Source organism: Chrysemys picta, chromosome 6, assembly GCF_011386835.1.
Source record: "Chrysemys picta bellii isolate R12L10 chromosome 6, ASM1138683v2, whole genome shotgun sequence".
In the NCBI taxonomy this organism is placed as follows: Eukaryota; Metazoa; Chordata; order Testudines; family Emydidae; genus Chrysemys; species Chrysemys picta.
The window spans coordinates 50,876,607-50,902,100 of record NC_088796.1 but is presented as its reverse complement, the minus strand read 5'-3'; the positions used below and the strand labels follow the sequence as shown (position 1 = coordinate 50,902,100).

The following is a 25,494-nucleotide window of genomic DNA, read 5'->3' as shown; positions in this document are numbered from 1 at the left end:
GCCCCCCAGAGTAGTGTGGGGACCCCACAGCTCTCCATTTTGTCAAGCATATTTTTAGTAAAAGTCATGGTTAGGTCACGGGTTTCCATGAATTTTTCTTTATTGCCTGTGACCTGTTCGTGACTTTTACTAAATATATGCGTGATAAAATCTTAGCCTTTCCAATGCCTCAATGATATTTCTGGTCTTGGTAAGTTTAGGGAGTGAGAGACCAGAGCACAGAAATAAATCTAGAACTCCCACATGGCAATACAAATCATTACTTCTAGGCCATCAGGCCTGCTCGCTGTACAGATATTTTAAATAAGGTTTTAAACGTATTTTCTGTTAAATTACATAATGTGAATTTATGGTGCTATAATTGCTATATCTTCTTCTACCATAATTCAACTTAGACAAAAGTAAACCGAGTAAGATACTTCTCTGAAAAAATTTCCTTCTTGATACAATAGCAGCCTATTATTTAAATCCAGTTTCATTGACTTACTTTCGATAGAATGAAATCATAAATGTTATGTTGTAAACAAGAAAAGCTAAAATTGAATGGCCAAATTAGTGAATAAATCTGGTTAGGATTGTTATGGATTAACTCAAGTCCAGTTATTTTCTTTACATAAATATTTTGAATCAGACTCACGGTATTCTCTTGCAGCCATAGTGCACCACTTATTGTAATAGCAACAGAAAATGAAAAGCATGCAATATATGGTTCTCTATGGATAATTAGGTAAGCATGATTCAAATATTTGCACATAGTAAATTAGTGAAGTAGTTCATTAGGACTTCATTGCTTTATGTACTTTATAAGTTAAATTATTATTGTTGAAAATTAGTGTAAACCAGGGGTAGGCAACCTTTCAGAAGTGGTGTGCCGAGTCTTCATTTATTCACTTTAATTTAAGGTTTCGTGTGCTGGTAATACATGTTAACGATTTTTAGAAGGTCTTTCTCTATAAGTCTGGGGGTGCAGGGCAGAAGGCTGGGTGTTGGGGGGACTTGAGGTCAGGGCAGAGGGCTGGGGGTGTGTGGAGGTGCAGGGCAGAAGGCTGGGTGTTGGGGGGAGGTCAGGGCAGAGGGCTGGGGGTGTGTGGAGGTGCAGGGCAGAAGGCTGGGTGTTGGGGGGAGGTCAGGGCAGAGGGCTGGGGGTGTGTGGGGGTGCAGGGCAGAAGGCTGGGTGTTGGGGGCGACTCGAGGTCAGGGCAGAAGGCTTGGAGGGTGCGGGGGTGCAGGGCAGAGGGCTGGGGTGCTCAGCTCATGGGGGTGCTCCCAGCCCCCTGCCCTGAGCGGCTCATGGCAGGGAGCTGGGAGGGATATGCTCTGTTCCACCCCCTTCCCCAAGGCCCGTCCCTACCTCTCTCTGCCTGCTCTATGGAGCAGTGAGCACATTGCCGCGTGGCTCTGCTCCACCCACCTCCCCCTCGCAAGGACCGTTGCCGGCAGGGAGAGGGGGGGGAGGAGGAGGGGCCAGAATGCACCATGTTGTGGGAAGAAACGGGGCAGGGGGGGAGCTTGGCTGCCGCAGGACCAAGCTTCTGCCTCCTGCGCCCACAGGGGAGAGCGGTGGCGGGGGGGGGCTGAGTGGAGCTGGGGGCCAGGAACCCCCCCCCCCACCGCTCTCCCCTGCGGAGGCAGGAGGCAGAAGCTTGGTCCTGCGGCAGCCAAGCTTCCCTCCTCCCCCTTCTTCCCCCAGCGTGGCGCTTTCCGACCCCTCCGCTCCTCCTCCTCCTCCTCTCACCGGGCAGGCAGCGTGCCACTCAAAATCAGCTCGCGTGCCGTGTTTGGCACGCGTGCTGTAGGTTGCCGACCCCTGGTGTAAACAATGACCATCAACAGCTACTGATCATAGAGACTAGTTTTAATCTTTGCATATTTTCATCTATTTTTATGTTGTCTAGAGATGCCTGGGTATACCAAGCAGATAAAAATAAATATTCTGGCTACTTTTTATTCAACTGACATTTTAAAATCTGTTTTAATTATTAAGTGTAAAGAGACACCGTAAACTCAGTAACTTGAAATAAAACCAAACCTAAGTTTTCTGTTTTTAAAAAGAAATACTCTTGTATGAAGAGATTAAATAATTTAAATTCTCCCATTTCATCTTCTTATGAAAAGCAGGGAAAGCAAATTGCAAATATTTAAAATGTCAAACAAATGGAAATATGAATGATGTACCACTTGTATTGCATGTAAAAAGAAGCTATGGTTTGCAGTGGAACTGTGAAAAGGATTTCTGAATAATTCATCAGAAATAGGTTAAATCAGAATATTTTCATGCAACCCATTTTGTGGTTGTTTATTGATTTGCTTGTTGTAAGTTTTAAGGATATATTTCTTCATACATTCTTAGACTGAAAAACATTATGCCAAAGACAATGAAAATCTGTTTTATTCCATTGTTGTGACTTCATTGCTATCTTCTTTAAATTACACCTTCTGTCATGTACATTATGCAGTTTTCATTGTATTTATTTAGATTTTTTCAGGGCCTAACAGTGGCTTTAGGTCCCTCACAATAATTTAAACAATATTCTTACGATTTCAAGTCATACACTGGATGAACACTTAATGAACACCATAAGCAAATAATGGCCAAAGTAGCCACCATGATAACCCAGACTTTACAGTTGCTTTATCTCCTGGCCTATTAACCCCTTCTCACCCCAAAAACATAAAAAAAAAAGATGAGCTTTGTAGTGTATGCCTGTAAGCATAACAAATGGAGCTCTGGCAGACCTGGTGGGTGAGTTCCAAAGTCAAGACCCCTTCTTTTAAACTGAGGCAGTGTCACATAGGGAGAGACGCAGTCCCTTGGGTAACCAGATCCCAAATCATTTCGGGCTTTGTAAGTTAAAACCAACACACTGAACTGCACCCAGAAACGTTATGGTCCATAATCAAATCATGGATGACTTTAATAAAGTTAATTAACTTAATTAAATGAGTTAATTAAATTAATTAAATGTGCTTTAAACAGCATGAAATAAAGAGCTGGTTTCCCCAGTCAACAACATGCACTCCTGCAGCCACAGAACTGAGACCAATATCTTAACCTTGCCTTACTCTTGGTACAGAATGTCACACAAGATTATATATCTTTTCCTTTCCTCCCCTTACCACCACCACCAAAGGAATTCCCTTTTTCCCACCACCCCATTCTCAGCATATGATAGGATTGCAGCTGCAGTAGGATACTCAGGCCAGGTCTACACTACCCCCCTAATTCGAACTAATGTACGCAACTTCAGCTACGTGAATAACGTAGCTGAAGTTCGAAGTACCTTAGTTCGAACTTACCTTGGTCCACACTCGGCAGGCAGGCTCCCCCGTCGACTCCACGGTACTCCTCTCGCCGAGCTGGAGTACCGCAGTCGACGGCGAGCACTTCCGGGTTCGACTTATCGCGTCCAGACTAGACGCGATAAGTTGAACCCAGAAGTTCGATCGCTCGCCGCCGAACTACCGGGTAAGTGTAGCCAAGGCCTCAGACAAGAAGCTACACAAGCTACCTGAACCAATATGCACACTAACAGACTTATCTACCCCCTCTCTCCATGTGCCCACATCCAGCAAAGCAATGAAAAATTCACTTCTCTTAAACCTCTCTAACTCTATGGATCCCTCACTTCTACAGCAATCAACATGTCATCCCTCCCATTCCCTTGATGCCCAGAGTATAAGAAAAATCAGAGGACAAAGCAAACATCATACTTATAACACCAATGTGGCCTTTGTAATATTGATAGATGGCTTCTCCAGCTGATCAGAGAACAACCAATTCATCTTCCTCTGTGCCTGGACCTCCTTTTTCAACAATAAGGGGGGAATTCTTCATCCAAACCCAGAGATGCTTCACCTAGCTGCATGGAGGAAAAGAGTCTGTTGACTGCCATGGGCTTTCTGTGTTTTCACAGAGTTCAAGCAGGACTGTTACAGTTTAGACAGAACTCTACCTTGAAGTGGTACAGATTTGAAATGGACAAAGTTTTTGTGTTGGGGAAAGGATAAAGAATAAACCCATCATGGGCAAAAGTCCCTGCGATTTTAGAGCATCTTTAGCATTTGAAATCACAGGTTTAGTGGTAACTTCCTAAAGGTGACTCTACCAAGTTTATCTGTGTATCATATATATATATTGATTAAAGTCAAGGCTCTATTGGCTTCCCCCACAGTCTCCAAGTTTCTTAAGGGAATGACTAATGACTTTTCTACTACTAGAAGCCCCTTCCCAGGATGGTTTTAATGATGTTGATGGACCTATCCTATCAGCCAATTTATCAAACTTCCTTAGAACACCTGGCTATCAAAAAGACATTACTTCTGTTAAGAGGGTCAGCAAAGTCAGTGCTTTCAGTGTCTCTCCAGCCTGTATAATAATGCACAACGAAACCCAGCATAATGCCTAAAATGGTCTGAGATTTTCATCTGCTACCCTTCCTGTTTTCTTCCTCAGACCTAATGTCCATCCAGGAGAGTCCTATTTATGCTCATCAGATGTGAAAAGGCCCCTGTATTATTACCTGAACAAGACTAAATCCTTTAGAAAACTAACAGATTATTTCTTGCCTACTGGAAAAAGTGTAACGGACTGCCTATTAGTGAACACTCTTTCACACTGGATTAGGAAGCATATTGTTATTCTTTAGTCAGAAAACCAGTACTTCTAGGGTTAAGGATACACATACACCACTAGGGCTACTGCTGCTTCTGTAGTTTGTTTGAGACTGATCCCAATTGTAGAGATTTTCAAAGCAGCAAAGTGGAGTTCTGTTCATATTTTCACTGAATACTATTTATTGGACGTAGAATTTCAATATGCTTACTGTGGCAAGGCACACTAAGCATCATATGATACAAATCATTTTGCCTAGAACTATTCCTCTAATGGGGGACCCAGCTTCTTAATCTCCTGCGAGTAGGAATGCACAGAGGCCCTCAAAAAAGAAGAAAGTGTTATTTACTAATAACTGTTGTTCTTCAAGGGTTGTCTCTGTGTATTCACACTGTACAACCACCTTTCCCTCTGCTTTGGGAGTTCTTTGTATTTCAGGACTTTGTGGGCTTGGGAAAAGGAACAGAGGTGGGCTGGGGGGGTATGCTGTGTTACATAGACAGGGCTGATGAGGACATCGAATCACCTCCCTCCTCCCAATGGATGTATGTTTTCTATACAATTCTACAGCTTAAGGCTAGAGGTACCAAATCCCATTAATGCACAGAGCAATCCCCAAAGACGTTACTAGTAAGTAACCCCTGTTTATCCACTGCAGTCTGATACAATATCACCCGATCACAGCTCCATTACTTTTTGGCAATCCTGCATGAAAATGTTTTGTGACCCAAATCCCTTTGCTAGCTCAGGTACATATGACTGACTCTTGTAGTCAATCGCAAGAGTAAAGTATTATAACACCAGCCTAACTGAATCTATTACAGAGTCCAGAATCAGGATCTGTGAACTTACTAAAATAATTCACTGGGCAACAAATGTCAACAGTGCAATCAAGATCAAAGTCTTGTAGCCATTCTGACTGTACTGTATTTCTTATAGCTTGGACTTGCTTCTGTGTGTGCAGACTTTACTAGCCTCTTTGGTCCCTTGTTGGAAAGTAACATACAGTTTAGTTACAAAATATAGTACTGGTTATCATACTTGAGGAACTTATTCTAAAGAGTGGTTTGAACCATTGCAAAATCTGATGTAACTAACTGAATATTTATTTTTTGTTCAGTCTAAAAACGTCAGCATATCTGCATGCCATACCAATCAAATTCAGTTTTCTAATGTTCCCAGCATTACACTATACATTTCCTTAAATAGACCTGAAAATATAATGAACATATATACTTAATTTGGTTATTAAATGTAAAAATGACCTCCTTGGCCAGTTAAATTAATGATTATCAATACAATTTGTATTCCACCGGGCAGATATTGGCAAATCATTAGGACCTGAAAATGGCTCTTCACACTTTCTGTGCTCCTAAGAGTGTTTTCACAAAAGACTGGTTTCAGAGTAGCAGCCGTGTTAGTCTGTATCCGCAAAAAGAACAGGAGTACTTGTGGCACCTTAGAGACTAACAAATGTATTAGATGCATATGCATCTGAAGAAGTGGGCTGTAGTCCACGAAAGCTTATGCTCTAATACATTTGTTAGTCTCTAAGGTGCCACAAGTACTCCTGTTCTTTTCACAAAAGACTGAAAGTCTTTGAAGGTGATTCAGCCCCATACCCTAACAGAATGTACTGCAGGAAAGAAAGCTGCTAGAAATTAAAAGCAATTGAAGTTCTAATACACGACAACAATAACAGTTTGGTTTCCATTTTTGTGATGATCTCCTGCTTGTAAATTGCTGGGAGCTACATTCCTTACTTGCTTATTCCATTTGTAGGATTTGCAAAGTTAGTTAATTTCATCCTCTGATTCATTTCTTAGAAATACTTTTTTCCCCTTCCTCTTTTTGTTTTTCCTTTCAAAAAATTTAACCAGAATTATTCTCATTAATCATAGTGGTTATTTGTGGGACTGGTAGAATCATGAGCATCCATTGTTTTGAAGCTTGGTATGATTTTAAAAGAATATTAAGTCTGCTGAAGTTAAAAGTGGTTGAAAATTTCAAATAGATTGTATACGTTAACTTTTTTATACCACATATATTTATACGTGTGTGTGAGAGAGAAACACACATACATTTATAAATATATATAATACAAACATTAAATATATACATAGTCATGATACATTTAATGGATGAATGTGTCTGTCAGTCCGCTCCTCAAATAACGTATATTTATGAACTAAAATTAACCATTTCATGTGTATAAAATGAGACTGTTATTGAATTACAGCTTACCTTTAGAGTAAACAATGAAAATTATATCATATCCAGAGAGTTTACTTTCTGCCGTACTGCATTTTGGTCACAGTAGTTTTTGGTTTTATGCCTACCATGCAATGACAAAGGTTTATTTTTCCTTTGTTCTTTTCAGAGTGCTGCAGCAGCTCCCAGTCCAGTGCTAGGAAACATTCCCCCAGGAGATGGCATGCCAGTAGGTCCTGTACCACCGGGTTTTTTTCAGGTATTCAGAAAAATTATGATTACAGACATTTTAGGATGTAGAAAAGCTTCAGTGCATTATTTGAAGCTGTGTAAAAAGGGCCTATTCTAAATTATATTACGCATCATGTGTACAATATTTAAAAGATAGTTATTTTTAAGAAAAATATATAGGAGGCAAGCAAGTGACCTCTTTGACTAATAATAAGAAATCCATTGAATATAGTATCACTCCTTCACAATTTCAAAGATAAGAATTTGTGCTATTTTATGGTTAAAGCTTAAAATTATTTAATATATTTTATAATAACCTCTTATGAGGAAATGTTAGAATTATATTGATATTTTGGTGTAAGAATTGAGTTGTTGTTCATGTCTAGCTATATGCAAAGTGGAGCCAGAGGGTCCGATTTTCAAAAGTATTCAGGGGCCTGATGTCAATGGGAGTTAGGCACCTAGGTGCATTTGAAAATCTCACCAAGTACCAATCTGCATGTTTATACATTTAAATACCTTTGAAATTCTTGCCCCTAGTGCATAACAACAAGCAAAGGAATCAATGCATACTCTGCCTTCCTTTAAGGTTTGATCTCGGTGAAATTATACCTTTGGTGCTTTGGACACTAGCAGTGCAGTATGCTTACCTGTGATATGCAAGGCCAAACTAACAATTTCAGTCCAGGAATGGAGAGCTCATATAAATGATCTGTCTGCCTCCTTTCTACCAGGATCCAGTTATTTTTCTTCCCACTGTGCCTGCTATTGCCAAGCAGCCCATAGGAGTAAATGCAGCTATAGAGCTGGAGTAACTCCCTAATTTGGGCCACAGTGGAGAGACAGACTTTCTACACTTATCCAAGACTTGAGAGGAATTTTTGGTTCACATATGTGGTCTCCTGCTGAAAAATGAGTAAACCGGGTGTCCAGGACTGGAATGTGGGGAGCAGGTGAGGATGGGGAGGTTCTCTCCTGTGAAAGACAGGGGCGAAAACCAGGAGAATATGGAGGAGGATCTTCATTTTCCTTTCTCACTGAAGGCATGAGACGGGAGTACTAGGTGTGTCTGAAAGGTATATCTTCACTCTCCTCCCAAATTAGGGAGTTGGTGGATATTTTTCTCGTAGGCAATCAGAAATCTTTACTCAGTGCTTTTGTTCTGTATGCATGAGTGATAGTAGTATGCAGTGTTGTGGTAGCCATGTGCGTCCCAGGATATTAGTGAGAGAAGGTGGTTGAGGTAATATGTTTTATTGGACCAACTTCTGTTGGTGAGAGACAAGCTTTCAAGCTTACACTTCACATTGAATGGTCCCTTGAAATATGTGTTAACTACTTATACTAAACTATCTTCAAACCTTGTAATTAGCAGTGACACTTTGAGTTAGTTCCCCAGATCTGAAGAAGAGCTCTGTGTAAGAAGCTTCTCTCTCTCACCAACAGAAGTTGGTCCAATAAAAGATACTACCTCACCCACCTTGTCTCTCCGAGTGATAGTAGGTCATCTACATGGAGTTCCTCTTCACACAGTCATAGAGGGAGGTGGAGTTCTGATTGCAGGATTCACAGCCACAAGAGCTACAGAAGTCTTGAACCTGGTCATAAGCCTTGTGTTTCACCTGCTAACCCAGAATTTGAGCCAAATTGTTCAGTGTAGTGATGGAAGAGATTTTGCAGATATCTGTTTGCAGGTATCATTACAAAATGCCCAGGAGTTGGCAGAAATTATGTTAATTTTAAAAAAGCACTTAGCCCATAGATCAAAAGTTACAAGCAAAAATAAAACAAAACAACAACTCCTGTTGTCTTCACAAAGAGCTTCACAGTATTAGCCTCACACCTGAGAAGGAAAAAAATCCATGTTTGTCAATATCTGGATGATTGGCTGACCTTGGTCATCTCTGAAGTGTCAAAATGTGTTGACAGCAAGTTTGAATGACAAATTTTACATACTGCTTTTATATTACAGAAAAAGAAGCAAAAAAGAAAGCAAAATAATATAAGGATGTCATGCCATCTAGTGGCAGCTGCCCATTCTCTGTATTAGCCGTATTATATGGATGCACTATTTTTAGCTCTATTGTGCTGCAGCATAGCTGACCTAATGCTCTGATAGAGCATTATTACAGGAAGAAGAATGAGTGAAAAGAAGTTTCATATTTTTTTCCTCCATGGTATTATTATTGACTACAAAAAGCTAAGTTTAAATAGCACTCAGGTAATTAAACTAACTAAAACAAGCTAGGAAATTCAAAGCTAATGATAACTCACATCCTCTTTGCGTTTTAAAACAAAAAGCCAGACAATATACATTTAATAAGCAAATACTTACAAGCTTCTGTGGAAGGATATAAAATGTATATTGTTTTGTGAAGAGATAGGTTAATAAAGACTGTCAGGTAACTACACTGAGCACCTTTACATCCCCCTGATTCTGGGGATAGTAGGGGGCCAAACCAACCTACCCGGAAGTTGGAACAGCCAAGGCAGTCGGTCACTCTAACCTACACCAGCTAGAACTGTCTCATGATAGGGGCCATTCTGCCAACCAGGGATCAGCTGAGCAGATCATGCTCCATGTCTGCCCCCTTCCACCTCTAGAATATCCTCTCGCACACATAGCTGATTCTGACACGCACTTTACACTAGGAATGAGTCAGGAGGGATTGGCTTAACAATAGGATAGGAAGAATCCTCATCTGTCCTTTTAGAGCAACTTTGGAATGTTTGTAGTTATTTGTAGATGTAATTGCCCCAATTCTACAAAGACTTAATCCCATTATGATTACTCACATGTGTAAAGTTATGCACATGCTTAATTTTTCGCAGAAACAGGGCCTTTGTGTCGTTGCTCCTGTAACCTCATATTTTATTTTTAAAATATTTTAAGTATGAAAATATAAATGAAACCCATCTTCAGTCTGTAAGTAGAGGATATGAGCACCTCAAAAGGTCTGAAAATAGTGTAGGTGTATGTTTGTGTGTGTGTTCCTCTCTCTACATACCAGAAATAAAGTCAATTTTAAAAAAGATAAAGATGTCTGCTGGCTTTGATAATGCCATCCTGCAGTTATAGTAATGGTTTTATTGCGCACAACTATTAAAACAAATTAAAACTGCTCAGCTTGAGTAACTAAATAAGCTTTGTGCCCATGCTCCCCCCACCGCAAATACAATCTCAAGCAGCCACAAACCCACTGCTAGTTTTGGAACAGTATTAGGGGAAGGGAAGACACTTAAATGACAAATACCTTATAAATATCTATTGAGGGAGAGGAGGCAAAGTAAGGCTTGGATTAAATCTTTACCTATTCTGAGCTTTTGACTCTTATGTAGAAGAAAATATATGTACTCTTTGGGGTGAACAAGCCTGATATTGACTGTATGTCAACAGTGGCATTACAGTGTCTTCTGAAGGCTGCTAAGGGGTGCTTGGTTTGTTTTTTGGTTGGTTGGTTGTAGGTTGTTTTTTGCTGATGTTTTGTAGTTTATAAATGATGCCATTTTCTTCAGGGGTGAATCCTGTCCTTTGCATAAATTGACAGTTGTACTTTCCATTGGACTTAAGGGATCAGTTTCATATACCAAAATTCTATTGATGAAGATCATGCTTTTAGCTTCATCATAATAATAATAATATATTTAATAGCTGTAGCAGCAATAGTGATTCTTAACTGAGAGATCGCTGAGGCTCTTAGTTGTCACTTGCCAGCATTGCTCCTAGAAAAGAATTGTTCATGTGTTGGGTGGGGCATTGCTAATTTTTCAGAAATGTGTTCTTATTCTCAATGTTTATGTTCAAAATGTCTGAATTTTAGAGGCATGGGTAAAAAAAAGTTAATGTGATCCTTCCTGACCTTACTAGCTCCAGCTCAAATCATGTTTGGAATGATTAGTTATATTTTGTGTAATGTTTTCACTCAAAATTAAAGTGACAACTCTTCAACTGATTTAAAATATATATACTTCATAGTACTTTTTAAATTGTACTGCTACAGAAATCTCCATTAATTATCATGTACATAGTTCGGCCTTTTCCTCTCCCACTTGCTGGATCTTCTTGAGTGAGAAATAATCATTATATTTGCTGCAAAGGGAGACATATTCGACAATAGGACCATTCCATAAAATCATCTGTTATTGAAATTAGTGTTACTTACTTCTCAAATTCCTGGTGAAATAACCTCAGTAGCAGCAATAGATCCTGTTTGTAAGATCCTAGAGAAGTATTGTACGTAAGTGTAAAGGGGATTTTGTATGCAGATTACCAGGTGTGTATTCAGAGAACTGCAGTTATTCTTTCTTACTGTGGAATAGGTCCAGTAATTCTTTGAGGATAAAGCATTGACCTTAATTGAAAAACTATTATTTGTTTTGATGATTAGTCTTTGAATCTTAGATGTAGAAACACTGAAGTCTGGAGAAGGGAGCTATAGTCATTAGATTTTTATTTTTAATTATTTTAAATGTTGCACTCTACATTCTTAACTTGATCAAACTTCTGACTGTTGCCATATTTAAATTTCTGGGGTAGGAGGCCTTGTCAGACAGCTCTAAACAAATATAAACAAACTCAAATAGAGGGGGACCTCATTTGAAGCACACAGACATATTCCTGTTTATGAAACAGAGACTTAGTTACCAGAGAAGGCCATCAAGAGAAGTTCTCTCACTTATATATGCTAAGAGTTTGGTACAAGCCATTTTATGTAAAAGCTAGTTAGTGTGTGATTTACTTGATTTGCCTTACCCAAAGTACAGCTCTCAAATACTTTCGCCAAAAATAAAGCATAGACATGTGTAGAGTTTAATTGTTCTTCAATATTCTTCAAATATGATTGAATGGGAAAGTACTTTTTATTAAGTATTGATCATAGACTATCTGAGTTTTATAAGATAAGCTACATATTTATGCTCATCAGCAGAATGTACCGGCACAAGTGTGGCATTTGGAGTATTTAGTCTTGGTTAGCACTAAAATGTGCTAATCAAGAGTGTCTTATACACTGCAATGACAGTGATTGTTAATGGAGAACAGAGAACAGAGAGGAAACCAAACAAATTAAAATATGTGAATTGTAAACTAACTCTAGTCAATTCATTTGACACGCATTTTATGTCTCATTCCATTCCTATGGAATTTTCTAAATGAAAGCACTTATCTCATAATAGTAACAGTTAAAAGCACTTGGCAATCATATTATAATACAAGGAGCCTGAAAGAGGTATATTAAAAAAAATTACTTTCTTATCACTTTTCAGTACTGATAGGATAAGAAGAAAGTGATATCAGAAAATTGTATAATAAAATCTTATTTCATACTTTTGGAACGTAACAGCTAACAATTTCAAACTTTTTAACAAGGGATGAGATATGATTAAAAGACCAAAAATGTGCATATGAAGGAAAGAACTGAGAAGGAAAACAAAAGAGAGAGAACATGGGACATGACTGGTGAATTTAAAATGTAGGAGGAGAGAAGAACCTAGGATTATTTTTTTACCTAGATCATGTATCATCCTACAATTTCAGGACTTGGAATGTATGAATGGTGAGATTCTCTCCTTATGAGAATCCACACTTGACTTATGCTCTAGATGCTACTAATTTGGACATTCTTAGTATACCTGCACCTAGAGTAGCAGCTAATTAGTATAGAATAATATATCACAATGCCTATGTAAATTAAAGCTGTAATTCCATTTTAGGGCTAGATAGTTGACTCCAGGGCCGGCTCTGGCTTTTCTGCCGCCCCAGGCAAAAAAGCCTCCTGCCGCTCCCCGCCTCCTGGTGGGGAGCACAGCAGGGGAGGGTGCCGAGCCCAGCCGCGGCCCCGCTCTCCCCGGCCGGCCGGAGCGCCGCGGGGAGGGCGGCGAGCCCGGCCAGGTCCCCACTCTCCCCGGCTGGCCGGAGCGCCGGGGGAGGGCGGCCCCGCTCTTCCCGGCCGGCCGGAGCACCAGAGGGAGGGCAGTGAGCCCGGCTGCGGCCCCACTCTCCCTGACCGGCCAGAGCGCTGAGAGGAGGGCGGAGAGCCTGGCTGGGGCCCCGCTCTCCCCGACCGGCCGGAGCAGCAAGCCCTGCTCTCCCCAGGTGAGCGCCGCCCCCCTCCAGGTGCCACCCCAAGCACATGCTTGGAGGGCTGGTGCCTGGAGCCGGCCCTGGTTGACTCCTACAAAGCAATTAAAGATTCTAAGTTAACTACATGCAACTGACACAATTTAAACATGATAATCCTTGTCTACCCTGAATGCTAAATTGTGTTTCACATCATGTTAGAACGCTAGGTCATTTCCCAATGTAGACAGGCTCCTTGTAAGGAGTGCCTTCAGCCTCTCAAAATGTTTAGATATACAATATAAGAGGATTATTTTAAAGTATATTACTATTTTTTTATAATTATTTTTTGTAAAAATTGAAACTATAAGAAGTAAAACAGTATGTTATTTTTAATGTTCATGCTATTAAAAAGCTATTTTAATTTTTTTTTTTTTCAGGTAAAAATGGTCTACAATTTAGGAATTATTTGGGGAAATTTGCAGAGCTTCTCCTGCCCATATAGTTGAAATTGATGAGGTTGCTATAGTTCAACTCCCTCGCTCCATCCCTGCAATTATCAGCGATAACGCATTAGTGCATTATTCTGGCCACTCACCAAACACACTCTGCCCACATGCATAATTAGTCTGTGAGCCCCACATTTGTCTTTTGTGATCGTGTAGGCAGAGCTCCTTAGCCATGGATTCTACCAGTAAGAATAGGAGTTACTGCTTCATCTCCTGTTGGCAGTCCAAATAAGCTCTGGTACATGGAGTCTTTGAGGGGAGGTGCTGAATCAGCACACTTTCCATCTATTCTGGGCACACCCACTTCCTGGGCAGCATCCCTTAGGCTCTGTCTACACAGGGTGAAAAAGGTACTTTTTTTCAATCAGTGTAGCTTAAAATGATTAACAGCGCTCCCCCTAACATCCATGGAGAGACAGTTTAAGACCTTATAGTAGAGGGGGCACTCTAAGAGGTTCACCTTAACCAGCTAACACATGGTAAAATTCAATTTGTCTTGTCTATAGTAGACTTAAATAGTTCATTAGTTAAAACAGTTAGCAATATGTTGTGAAAATGCATCTTTTTATCTTGGTGTGAATAGACCCCAACACTGTCACCTAGGCCAGTGGTTCTCAAAGTCGGTCCGCCACTTGTTCAGGGAAAGCCCCTGGTGGGCCGGGCCGGTTTGTTTACCTACCGCGTCCACAGGTTCGGCCAATTGCGGCTCCCACTGGCCGCGGTTCACCGCTCTAGGCCAATGGGGGCTGCGGGAAGGGCAGCCAGCATGTCCCTCAGCCCGCGCCGCTTCCTGCAGCCCCCATTGGCCTGGAGCGGTGAACTGCGACCAGTGGGAGCCACGATCGGCCAAACCTGCGGACACAGCAGGTAAACAAACCGGCCCGGCCCACCAGGGGCTTTCCCTGAACAAGCGGTGGACCGGTTTTGAGAACCACTAAACTACGCTAAAACACAACAGCTAACATGACCGAAGAGGTGTTACATTATATCTACATGGGTGTTTAGGGGAATTTTCAATTACGTTAAGCTAATTGGATTTGAAGAAGTACCTTTTAACCCTCGGTAGACAGGGCCCTACTGTTCAGATGTCATTCACCACTTTTTGCCTCCCCACCTTAGGGTAATTGCCACATAAGAACATAAGAGCTGCCATACTCAATCAGATCAGTGGTCCATCTAACCCAGTATCCTGTCTCTGACAGTGGCCAGAGCTTCAGTGGAAGTGTACAGAAAACTATACAATTTTGGAGAGATCAGCACCTGTCTTTCCCTCCAAGCTTCTTGCAGTCTGACGTTTACACTCCCCTTGGCATGAGATTACATCCCTGACCATCATGGCTAATAGCCATTGATGGAACTATTCTCCATGAAGTTATCTAGTTCTTTTTTTTATCCAGTTATACTTTTGACCATCACAGTATCCCATGGCAATGGATTCCACAGGTTAATTGTACATTGTGTGAAAAAGTATTTCCTCTTGTTTGTATTAAACCTGCTGCCTATTAATTTCATCAGATGACCCCTGTGGGAAAAGGAAAATAGCACTTTATTCACTCTTTCCACACCATTCATGATTTTAGAGACCTCTATCATATCCCCCTTTAATAATTCCTTTTGTAAGCTGAACAGCCCTAATCTTTTTAGTCTCTCCTCATATGGAAGCCATTCCATACCCTGGATCATCTTTTCTGCCCTTCTCTGAACCTTTTATAGTTCAACTATATGCTTTTTGAGATCGGTTGACCATAACTGGACACAGTATTCAAGGTGTGGGCGCACCATGGATGTATATAGTGGCATTATGATATTTTCTGTCTTATTTTCTATCCCTTTCCTAACACTGTTTGCCCTTTGACCACTCCTGCACACTGAATTGAAGTTTTGAAAATCTCTTTCTTGAGTAGTAACAGCTAATTTAGAACCCATCATTATATATGTGTAGTTGGGGTATTTTTTCCAATCTGCATTACTTTGCACTTCAGTGTTGAATTTCATCTGCCATTTTGTTGCCCAGCCACCCAGTTTTATGAGACCCCCCATGTAACTCTTTGAAGTCATCTTTGGATTTAACTATCTTGAATAATTTTGAATCATCTGCAAACTTTGCCATTTCATTGTTCACGCTCCTTTCCAGATAATTAATGAATATGTTGAACAGTTGGGTGACCCCACTGCTTACACTGGTCTACAATTTTTGAGAAGTCGTCTGCTTCAGAGATAAAATGTGCTATTTATTATGTATTTTGATGTGCTGAATTCAAATATGACAATTAAAACAACTGATTGGCTACTGTTTCTAAGATATTTAAGTTTTTACATTTTATGTCTATGTATATTGTGTAGATAGTAGAGTTTTAATCATAAATTGTAAACCTAGGTCTTTTCATGTGTTTATGGTTGCTTTACATGATAATATTTCACCTGTCCTGTTTATATAACACTTTAAAAATCAGCAAAAGGGTTATCTAAATAAAATTTATTATGAAACAAAAGGCAAAAAACTATTATGTACATAGTTTAGTCCTATTCAGTGTCTACTCGGCACTTCTTGTCTCTTGTATTCATTAAATGGAGCATCTCTTGTCACTGTCCAGCAATAGTCTGCAAGCATTGATGGGCTCCATTTGCCCTGATAGCGTTTCTCCATTGTTGCAACGTCCTGGTGAAATCGCTCGCCGTGCTCGTCGCTCACTGCTCCGCAGTTCGGTGGAAAAAAATCTAGATGAGAGTGCAAAAAATGTATCTTTAGTGACATGTTGCAACCAAGGCTTTTGTATGCCTTGAGGAGGTTTTCCCCCAACAACCTGTAGTTGTCTGCCTTGTTGTTTCTGAGGAAATTTATTGCCACTAACTGGAAGGCTTTCCATGCCGTCTTTTCCTTGCCACGCAGTGCATGGTCAAATGCATCATCTCGAAGAGGTTCACAAATCTGAGGACCAACAAAGACACCTTCCTTTATCTTAGCTTAGCTTAACCTTGGAAATTTTCCACAGAGGTACTTGAAAGCTGCTTGTGTTTTGTCAATGGTCTTGACAAAGTTCTTCATCAGACCCAGCTTGATGTGTAAGGGTGGTAACAAAATCTTCCTTGATTCAACAAGTGGTGGATGCTGAACACTTTTCCTCCCAGGTTCCAATGACTGTCGGAGTGGCCAATCTTTCTTGATGTAGTGGGAATCTCTTGCACGACTATCCCATTCGCAGAGAAAACAGCAGTACTTTTGTGTATCCAGTCTGCAGACCAAGCAAGAGAGCAACAACCTTCAAATCGCCACAAAGCTGCCACTGATGTTGGTCATTGTTTACGCACCTCAAAAGCTGTTTCATGTTGTCATAGGTTTCCTTCATATGGACTGCATGACCAACTGGAATTGATGGCAAAACATTGCCATTATGCAGTAAAACAGCTTTAAGACTCGTCTTCGATGAATCAATGAACAGTCTCCACTCATCTGGATCGTGAACGATGTTGAGCGCTGCCATCACACCATCGATGTTGTTGCAGGCTACAAGATCACCTTCCATGAAGAAGAATGGGACAATATCCTTTGACGGTCACGGAACATGGAAACCCTAACATCACCTGCCAGAAGCAACAGAGGGTCCTGTGGCACCTTTGAGACTAACAGAAGTATTGGGAGCATAAGCTTTCGTGGGTAAGAACCTCACTTCTTCAGATGCAAGTCTTCTTCAGACTTGCATCTGAAGAAGTGAGGTTCTTACCCATGAAAGCTTATGCTCCCAATACTTCTGTTAGTCTCAAAGGTGCCACAGGACCCTTTGTTGCTTTTTACAGATTCAGACTAACACGGCTACCCCTCTGATACCTGATCACCTGCCAGGAGATTCCACTGCTGTAGTCTGGAGCCCAACAGCTCGGCCTTACTCTTGGGTAGTTCCAAATCCCTGACAAGGTCATTCAGTTCACCTTATGTTATGAGGTGTGGTTCAGAGGAGGAGGATGGGAGAAAATGTGGGTCCTGTGACATTGATGGTTCAGGACCAGAAGTTTCATCCTCTTCCTCGTCTGACTCAAGTGAGAAGGATTCTGGTGCATCAGGAACCGGCAGTCCTTCTCCGTGGGGTACTGAGCGTATAGCTGATGGAATGTTTGGATAATGCACAGTCCACTTTTTCTTCTTTGACACACCTTTCCCAACTGGAGGCACCATGCAGAAATAACAATTGCTGGTATGATCTGTTGGCTCTCTCCAAATCATTGGCACTGCAAAAGGCATAGATTTCCTTTTCCTGTTCAACCACTGGCGAAGATTTGTTGCACAAGTGTTGCAGCATATGTGTGGGGCCCACCTCTTGTCCTGATCTCCAATTTTGCAGCCAAAATAAAGGTGATAGGCTTTCTTAACCATAGTGGTTATACTGCGCTTTTGTGATGCAAAAGTCACTTCACCACAAACATAGCAGAAGTTATCTGCACTGTTCACACAAGTACGAGGCATCTCTGCTCACTTTGGCTAAACAGAAATGTGTCCTGTCATAACTATAAAGGGAAGGGTAACAGCTGTCCTGTGTACAGTACTGTAAAATCTCTCCTGGCCAGAGACTCCAAAATCCTTTTCCCTGTAAAGGGTTAAGAAGCTCAGGTAACCTGGCTGGCATCTGACCCAAAGGACCAATAAGGGGACAAGATACTTTCAAATCTTGGGGGGGGGGGGGGGGGAAGGCTTGTGTTTGTGCTCTTTGTTTGGGAGTTCGTTCGCTCTTGGGACTGAGCGGGACCAGACATCAATCCAGGTTCTCCACATCTTTCTAAACAAGTCTCTCATATTTCAAACTTGTAAGTAAACAGCCAGACAAGGCGTGTTAGTTTTTACTTTGTTTTCTCAACTTGTAAATGTACCTTTTACTAGAGTGTTTATCTCTGTTTGCTGTACTTTGAACCTGAGGCTAGAGGGGGGTCCTCTGAGCTCTTTAAGTTTGATTACCCTGTAAAGTTTTTTTCCATACTGATTTTACAGAGATGATTTTTAACTTTTTACTTTAATTAAAAGTCTTCTTTTTAAGAACCTGATTGATTTTTTCCTTGTTTTTAGATCCAAGGGGGTTGGATCTGTATTCACCAGGAGTTGGTGGAAGGAAGGAGGGGGGATGGTTCATTTTTCCCTGCTTTAAGATCCAAGGGGTTTGGATCTGTATTCACCGGGGAATTGGTGAAGAGTTTCTCAAGGCTTCCCAGGGAAGGGAATCCACTTGGGAATGGTGGCAGCGGACCAGATCTAAGCTGGTAGTTAAGCTTAGAAGTTTTCATGCAGGCTCCCACATTTGTACCCTAAAGTTCAGAGTGGGGAAGCAGCCTTGACAGGTCCCTTTGCAAAATCAAACACTGACAAATAAAAGAGCACGACACTGTATGATTTCTAGAGCTGATATAGGGCAGTTTGTTCAGCAGAGTGATGTAAGCTTCGTTATGATTGCATCATCCATGACGTCTAGGAATAACATGACGCAATTCATATAATGTATGACGCAATACCAGCTTCAGATTGCATCATTCATTGTTTTGCCTAAAAAGCAAGCACTGTCCAAACCCAGTCATAGATTTATTCATAGATCCAGTCAAAGATATATTTTAGTCATTTCTGGTTTAAATTGAGATCCCTTCCCTTTATAACTCACTTATCCTCCGCCATTCCCAAGTCAAGGGTCGTATATACTGACCCAATAGCATATCTTGAAAACTAGAGCCAATCAACAATTTTAAGCATCATTTTCGTTCTCAGTGACCCAGAATTAGTAAAAAGAAGAACAGGAGTACTTGTGGCACCTTAGAGACTAACAAATTTATTAGAGCATAAGCTTTCGTGGACTACAGCCCACTTCTTCGGATGCATATAGAATGGAACATATAATGAGGAGATATATATACACACATACAGAGAGCATAAACAGGTGGGAGTTGTCTTACCAACTCTGAGAGGCCAATTAATTAAGAGGAAAAAAAAAAAAAAAAAAAAAAAACTTTTGAAGTGATAATCAAGCTAGCCGAGTACAGACAGTGTGATAAGAAGTGTGAGAGTACTTACAAGGGGAGATAGTCAATGTTTGTAATGGCTGAGCCATTCCCAGTCCTTATTCAAACCGGAGTTGATTGTGTCTAGTTTGCATATCAATTCTAGCTCTGCAGTCTCTCTTTGGAGTCTGTTTTTGAAGTTTTTCTGTTGTAATATAGCCACCCGCAGGTCTGTCACTGAATGACCAGAATTAGTAAAGTTTGACTACATTTATTTCAGAAGCATTTTGGCTGTAGAGCAGTGTTATCTGTCTCCACTGTGAAAACTGACCGTTTTTTCCTACCCTTTGTTTCTTATCTTTTAACCAGTTACTGATCCATGAGAGGACCTTCCCTATTATCCTATGACTACTTAGGCCTGGTCTACACTATGGGGCTGGGTCGAATGTAGCCGCATTAGGTCGATTTAAAAATGACTGCGTCCACACAACCAATCCCATTCCGTCGACCTAAAGGGCTCTTAAAATCGACTTCTGTACTCCTCCCCGACCAGGGGAATAGCGCTAAAATCGACCTTGCTATGTCGAATTTGGGGTAGTGCGGATGCAAATTGACAGTATTGGCCTCCGGGAGCTATCCCAGAGTGCTCCATTGTGACTACTCTGGACAGCACTTTGAACTCCAATGCACTAGAAAGGTACACAGGAAAAACCCCGGCAACTTTCTAATTTCATTTCCTGTTTGGTCAGCGTGGCGAACTCAGCAGCACTCAGCAGCACAGGTGACCATGCAGTCCCTCCAGAATCCCTCCAGAATCGTTTCTACGCTCCCCCTGTCATCTCCATCCCTGAGGTTATTGCATATTAGAAGGCGAAAAAACACACTCGCGATGATATGTTTTCCGAGTTCATGCAGTCCTCCCGCACTGATAGGGCACAGCTTAATGCATGGAGGCATTCAGTGGCAGAGGCCAGGAAAGAATTAAGTGAGCGTGAAGAGCGGAGGCAGGACAGGATGCTCAGGCTAATGGGGGAGCAAACAGACATGATGAAGCGTCTGTTGGGGAAGCAAACGGACATGATGAAGCGGCTGTTGGGGCTGCAGGAAAGCCAACAAGAGCACAGACCCCTGCTGCATCCACTGTATAACCGCCTACCCTCCTCCCCATGTTCCATAGCCTCCTCACTCAAGACGCCCAAGAACGCGGGAGGGTGGGGGGGGAGAGGCTCCGGGCACCTAGCCACTCCACTCCAGAGGATGGCCCAAGCAACAGAAGGCTGTCATTCAAACAGTTTGATTTTTAGTGTGGCTACAATAAGCAATGTGGCCTTGTCCTTCCCTCCTCCCCCACCCCACCCGGGCTACCTTGTCCGTTATCTCATTTTTTTTTAATTAATAAAGAAAGAATGCATGGTTTCAAAACAATATTACTTTATTTCAAAGGGGGGAGGTTGGTTGGCTTACAGGCAATTAAAATCAACAAAGGGGGCGGGTTTACATCAAGGAGACACACACGCAACTGTCACACCGAAGCCTGGCCAGTCATGAAACTGGTTTTCAAAGCCTCTCTGATGTGCAGTGCGCCTTGCTGTGCTCTTCTAATTGCCCTGGTGTCTGGCTGCTCAAAATCGGACGTCAGGTGATTTGCCTCAACCTCCCACCCCGCTATAAACGTCTCCCCCTTACTCTCACAGATATTATGGAGCACACAGCAAGCAGCAATAATAATGGGAATGTTGGTTGCGCTGAGGTCTGACCAATAGCGCCAGCAAGCTTTTAAATGTCCAAAGGCACATTCTACCACCATTCTGCACTTGCTCAGCCTGTAGTTGAACTGCTCCTTACTACTGTCCAGGCTTCATGAGCCATGGGAGCAAGGGGTAGGCTGGGGTAGGTGCTACTGCGCGGTGCTGCCAGCTGGGAGAGCAGCCTGAGGCAGAAGCCTCCACTCGCATGGTATTCCAGGCAGGACTCAATCTCCATGAGATGAAACTTAAAGAAGAGAATGACCTGGAGTCTGTCTCCCATTCAGTGCTCTAAGAGGAGGATAGCCATGTCTGTCCAGGCACCCCTGATCGACCTCATTGAGAAGGATTCCAAGGAGTCCTCCTAGAGCAGCAGTACCAGGTCTACCAGCAGCACCCAGGAGGACCAGAACGGATCCCCTGAGCTCGTCACTGTCCGACGAGGATGGGTACCAGTCCTACTGCACTGTCCGACGAGGACAGGTACCAGTCTTACTGCACAGTCTGGTGCGAAGGCACCCAGGAGGACCAGAACGGATCCCCCAAGCTCATCGCTGGGGAGCAGGAGAGCAAAGTTGCAGGGGAAGTGGTGGAGCCATAACCATGCCCTGCAGGTTGCTAGGAGCCAGGCAGGGAAGACGTTCTCAGAACCCCTGGCCAAGCTACATGTCTGACGAGGACGGGTACCAGTCCTACTGCACCGTCTGCTGCAAAGGCAAGGAGCTGCAGCTGTGTAGCAATACCAGCTGCTGCAGGTGCTTCTGTGTCGAATGCTTGGAGGTGCTGGTAGGGTAAGGTACCTTGGCCAAGGGAAAAGAGCAAGAGCCCTGGAACTGTTACATGTGTCAACCACAGAAGTGCTATGGGGTGTTACAGCACCGACCAGACTGGAATGTACAGCTGCAAGACTTCTTCACCAGCGACAAAGGACAGGAATATGACGCATCTAAAATCTAAAAAGGCCCGCATATTTCCCTGAGTCACTACCCTTGATAACAGAACGTCAATGACTGCATTGGCTACTTGGATCACAGCAGCCCCCCACAATAGACTTGCCCACAAAAGCAGCAGTGACAGTGAGCTGAGCGGGCTCCGTGCTTGCTGTGGTATGGCATCTGCATGGGTAACCCTGGAAAAAAGGTGCAAAATGATTGTCTGCCATTGCTTTCACGAATGGGAGGAGGAATGATGACATGTACCCAAAACCACCTGCGACAATGTTTTTGCCCCATCAGGCATTGGGAGCTTAACCCAGTATTCCAATGGGCATTGGAGACTGTGGGATCTGTGAGCTAGCTACCCACAGTGCACCGCTCTGTAAGTCGATGCTAGCCACAGTAGTGAGGATGCATTTTGGCAATTTAATGTGCTTAGTGGGGACATATGCAATTGACTGTATAAAATCGATTTCTAAAAATCAACTTCTATAAAATCTACCTAATTTCATAGTGTAGACATACCCTCAGTTTGCTTAAGAGCCTTTGGTGAGGGATCTTGTCAGAGGCTTTCTGAAAATACGGATACAACTATATTGTCTGGATTTCCCTTATCCATATGCTTGTTGACATCCTCAAAGAATTCTTATGGATTGGTGAGACATGATTTCCCTTTACAAATTGTGTTCATCTATGTGTCTGATAATTCTGTTCTTTAGTATAGTTTCAGTCAATTTGCCTGGTACTGAAATTAGGCTCACTGGCCTATAATTGCCAGGATCGCCTCTCACATCCTTTTTAAAAATTGGTGTTACATTAGCCACCTTCCAGTCATCTGGTACAGAGGCTTGTTTCAACGATAGGTTATATACTACAGTTAGTAGTCCTGTAATTTCATATTTGAGTTCAATCGAACTCTTGGGTGAATACCATCTGGTCCTGGTGACTCATTACTGTTTAATTTTTCAATTTGTTCTAAAACCTCTACTATTAACCCATCGGTGTGCGACAATACAGATTTGTTCCTAAAAAGAATAGCTGTGATTTGGGTATCTCCCCCATGTCCTCTGCAATGAAGACCAATACAAAAAATTCATTTTGTTTTGCTGAAATGGCCTTGTACTTACTACCACCAGGTGTGTGCTGCCATAAGCGAACGTAGAACCTAGGGTGAATCTGGCCCTATGTATTAACCTTTTCTTTTTGAGATAAGTTTTCTTTTCTTTAACTTTTTTCAGGTTATTTTTTACATTAAATTGAACCACACAGTGCAGCCTGCACATAGGCTATCGCAGTCAGGGCCGGCTCCAGGCACCAGCGCAGCAAGCAGGTGCTTGGGGCGGCCAACGGAAAGGGGGCGGCACATACGGCTCTTCAGTGGCAGGTCCCTCAGTCCCTCTCGGAGGGAAGGACCTGTCACTGAAGAATGAAGTGGCAGCGGTAAAGCTGCCGCTGATCACGGCTTTTTTAAATAAAAAATTTCCCACCGCTAGGGGTGGCAAAAACGCTGGAGCTGGCACTGATCGCAGTGGTGGGCAACCTGCAGCACGTTTGCCGTGTGCGGCCCGTCAGGGTAATCCGTTGATGAGCCGCCTGACAGCTTGTTTACATTTTCACAACCGCCCACAGCTCCCAGTGGCCACGGTTCGCCCAGCTGCAGGCGGACGTGAAAATTTAAACAAACTGGCGGCCCACCAGCGAATTACCCTGATGGGGCCGCAGGTTGCCCACAACTGGGCTATCACATGCCTAGAAACTCACTCATAAAGATTAAATTTACTTTAAAATCTGTCTGGTTAAACAAGAGTCACATTTCCAGGAATAGAAATTTGAACAATTTATTAAAATAGTTAGAAATAAAAGAAGTCCTGTGTTTAACTCCTTCTTTCAGAGGCTTCATCCAATGTTACGGAGCAGAGAGAAGGAATCCAGAAATTACATATAGAGGTGCCTTTTAAAAACCAAGTGGAATCATGGTAGTTTTCTAATGGGTTCTGTGACCACAATTTTCAAACCTGGATACCTAATGTTAGGCCCCTTAATCCAAATGTAGGCCCCTAAACAAGAATGGCCTGATTTTCAAAGATACTGAGCTTGCAGTTCCCACTGGTTTCAGTAGGATTGTGGATACCCATCATTACTGAAAATCAGGCTACTTATATTTAGGTGCCTAAATATTGCAAATTTTGCAATTTATTTGCACATTTTTGTCATTAAATATGAAAACGAGTAAAAAGAAGTAACAACGGTATCCAAATATTAATTTAACCTCACTTGGGAGTAAACAAACTCTAATCCCAGTATTCAGAAAGGATGTTGATTTAAATAAAAGAGGTTTCTTGAGAGCCAGACCACTTGCTGGATTATTATCTATAGGAATTAACCCAAACCCTGGTTGCTAGGTACAAGAAATCTTGAACATTTTATATTTCAAAATCAAGCAGACTAAAGCTTAACAGCAAACTGAACAAAAATAGCTAGTAGTAACAATAGGCAGTTAAAGATGCCAGAGTCTCTATGTCATCTGCATCCTGTTGGATATTGTTTGTGGAATCCGACTTTTGAAACTTGTCCAGAAGTCATGCTGAATCATTATCACTTTTCCTGACTGTCTGAACCAGAAAGTAACCAGGAAAAGTGCTGATGTTTCAACATATGCCTATTCAAAGACTTTCCTAATAGGAACACATTATCTCCTTTTCTGATGGTTTTTCCTGGGCTTTAGAATGAGAAAAATGAAATTTTGAAGACTGATTTTTTTTTAAATAGAATGTATCTTTTGCTCCCCTACCAGCTGTTGGAATTCTTTCTTTGTCATGAATGTCTGTAACAGAAAAATAATGTTTTTTTCTGCACCCTGTTTAGGGTTTTTCAGTACAGACTTTTTTTTAAACCTACAGTCATTATAATGGGATCTTCTAATTTGTCCAGCTGCATAACATTAAAACCACTGTACAGTCATTTGCTCCAGCCATTTCAGTGAGCTCAGTAAGTCCAACACTTCCAGCTCAGCTTTTGTTCTCCGGAATTTCCACTCTGTTGGTCTGAGAGACCCTGAGGGAAAGGCTTGTGGAAGGGAAGGTTTTGCCCTGGTAATTGCAGGGATAGTCTTCTCTGTGTCCAAATATTCACAATTTGAAGTATGCTTTAGGCTCTTCAGCTGCTTCTGGAATTACAGGTGGTGTTAGTTGCCAAAATCACTCTTTTTATCATCTTTCTAGTT

General features: G+C 41.9%; 1 protein-coding gene across 11 annotated transcripts in view; it reads left to right on the top strand.

Moving 5' to 3' along the window:
* The window catches only part of SSBP2 (single stranded DNA binding protein 2), a 286,817-nt gene that overhangs the window by 192,240 nt on the left and 69,083 nt on the right, over window positions 1-25,494 (top strand). For 9 of the 11 annotated variants that reach the window (XM_024104522.3, XM_005288173.4, XM_042855869.2 and 6 more), the window contains one exon: window positions 6,993-7,082. The exons of the other annotated variants lie outside the window; for them this stretch is intronic. In XM_024104522.3, the coding sequence (XP_023960290.1) occupies window positions 6,993-7,082 (90 nt within the window). The remainder of the gene's footprint in view (window positions 1-6,992; window positions 7,083-25,494) is intronic. 11 annotated transcript variants of the gene reach the window in all.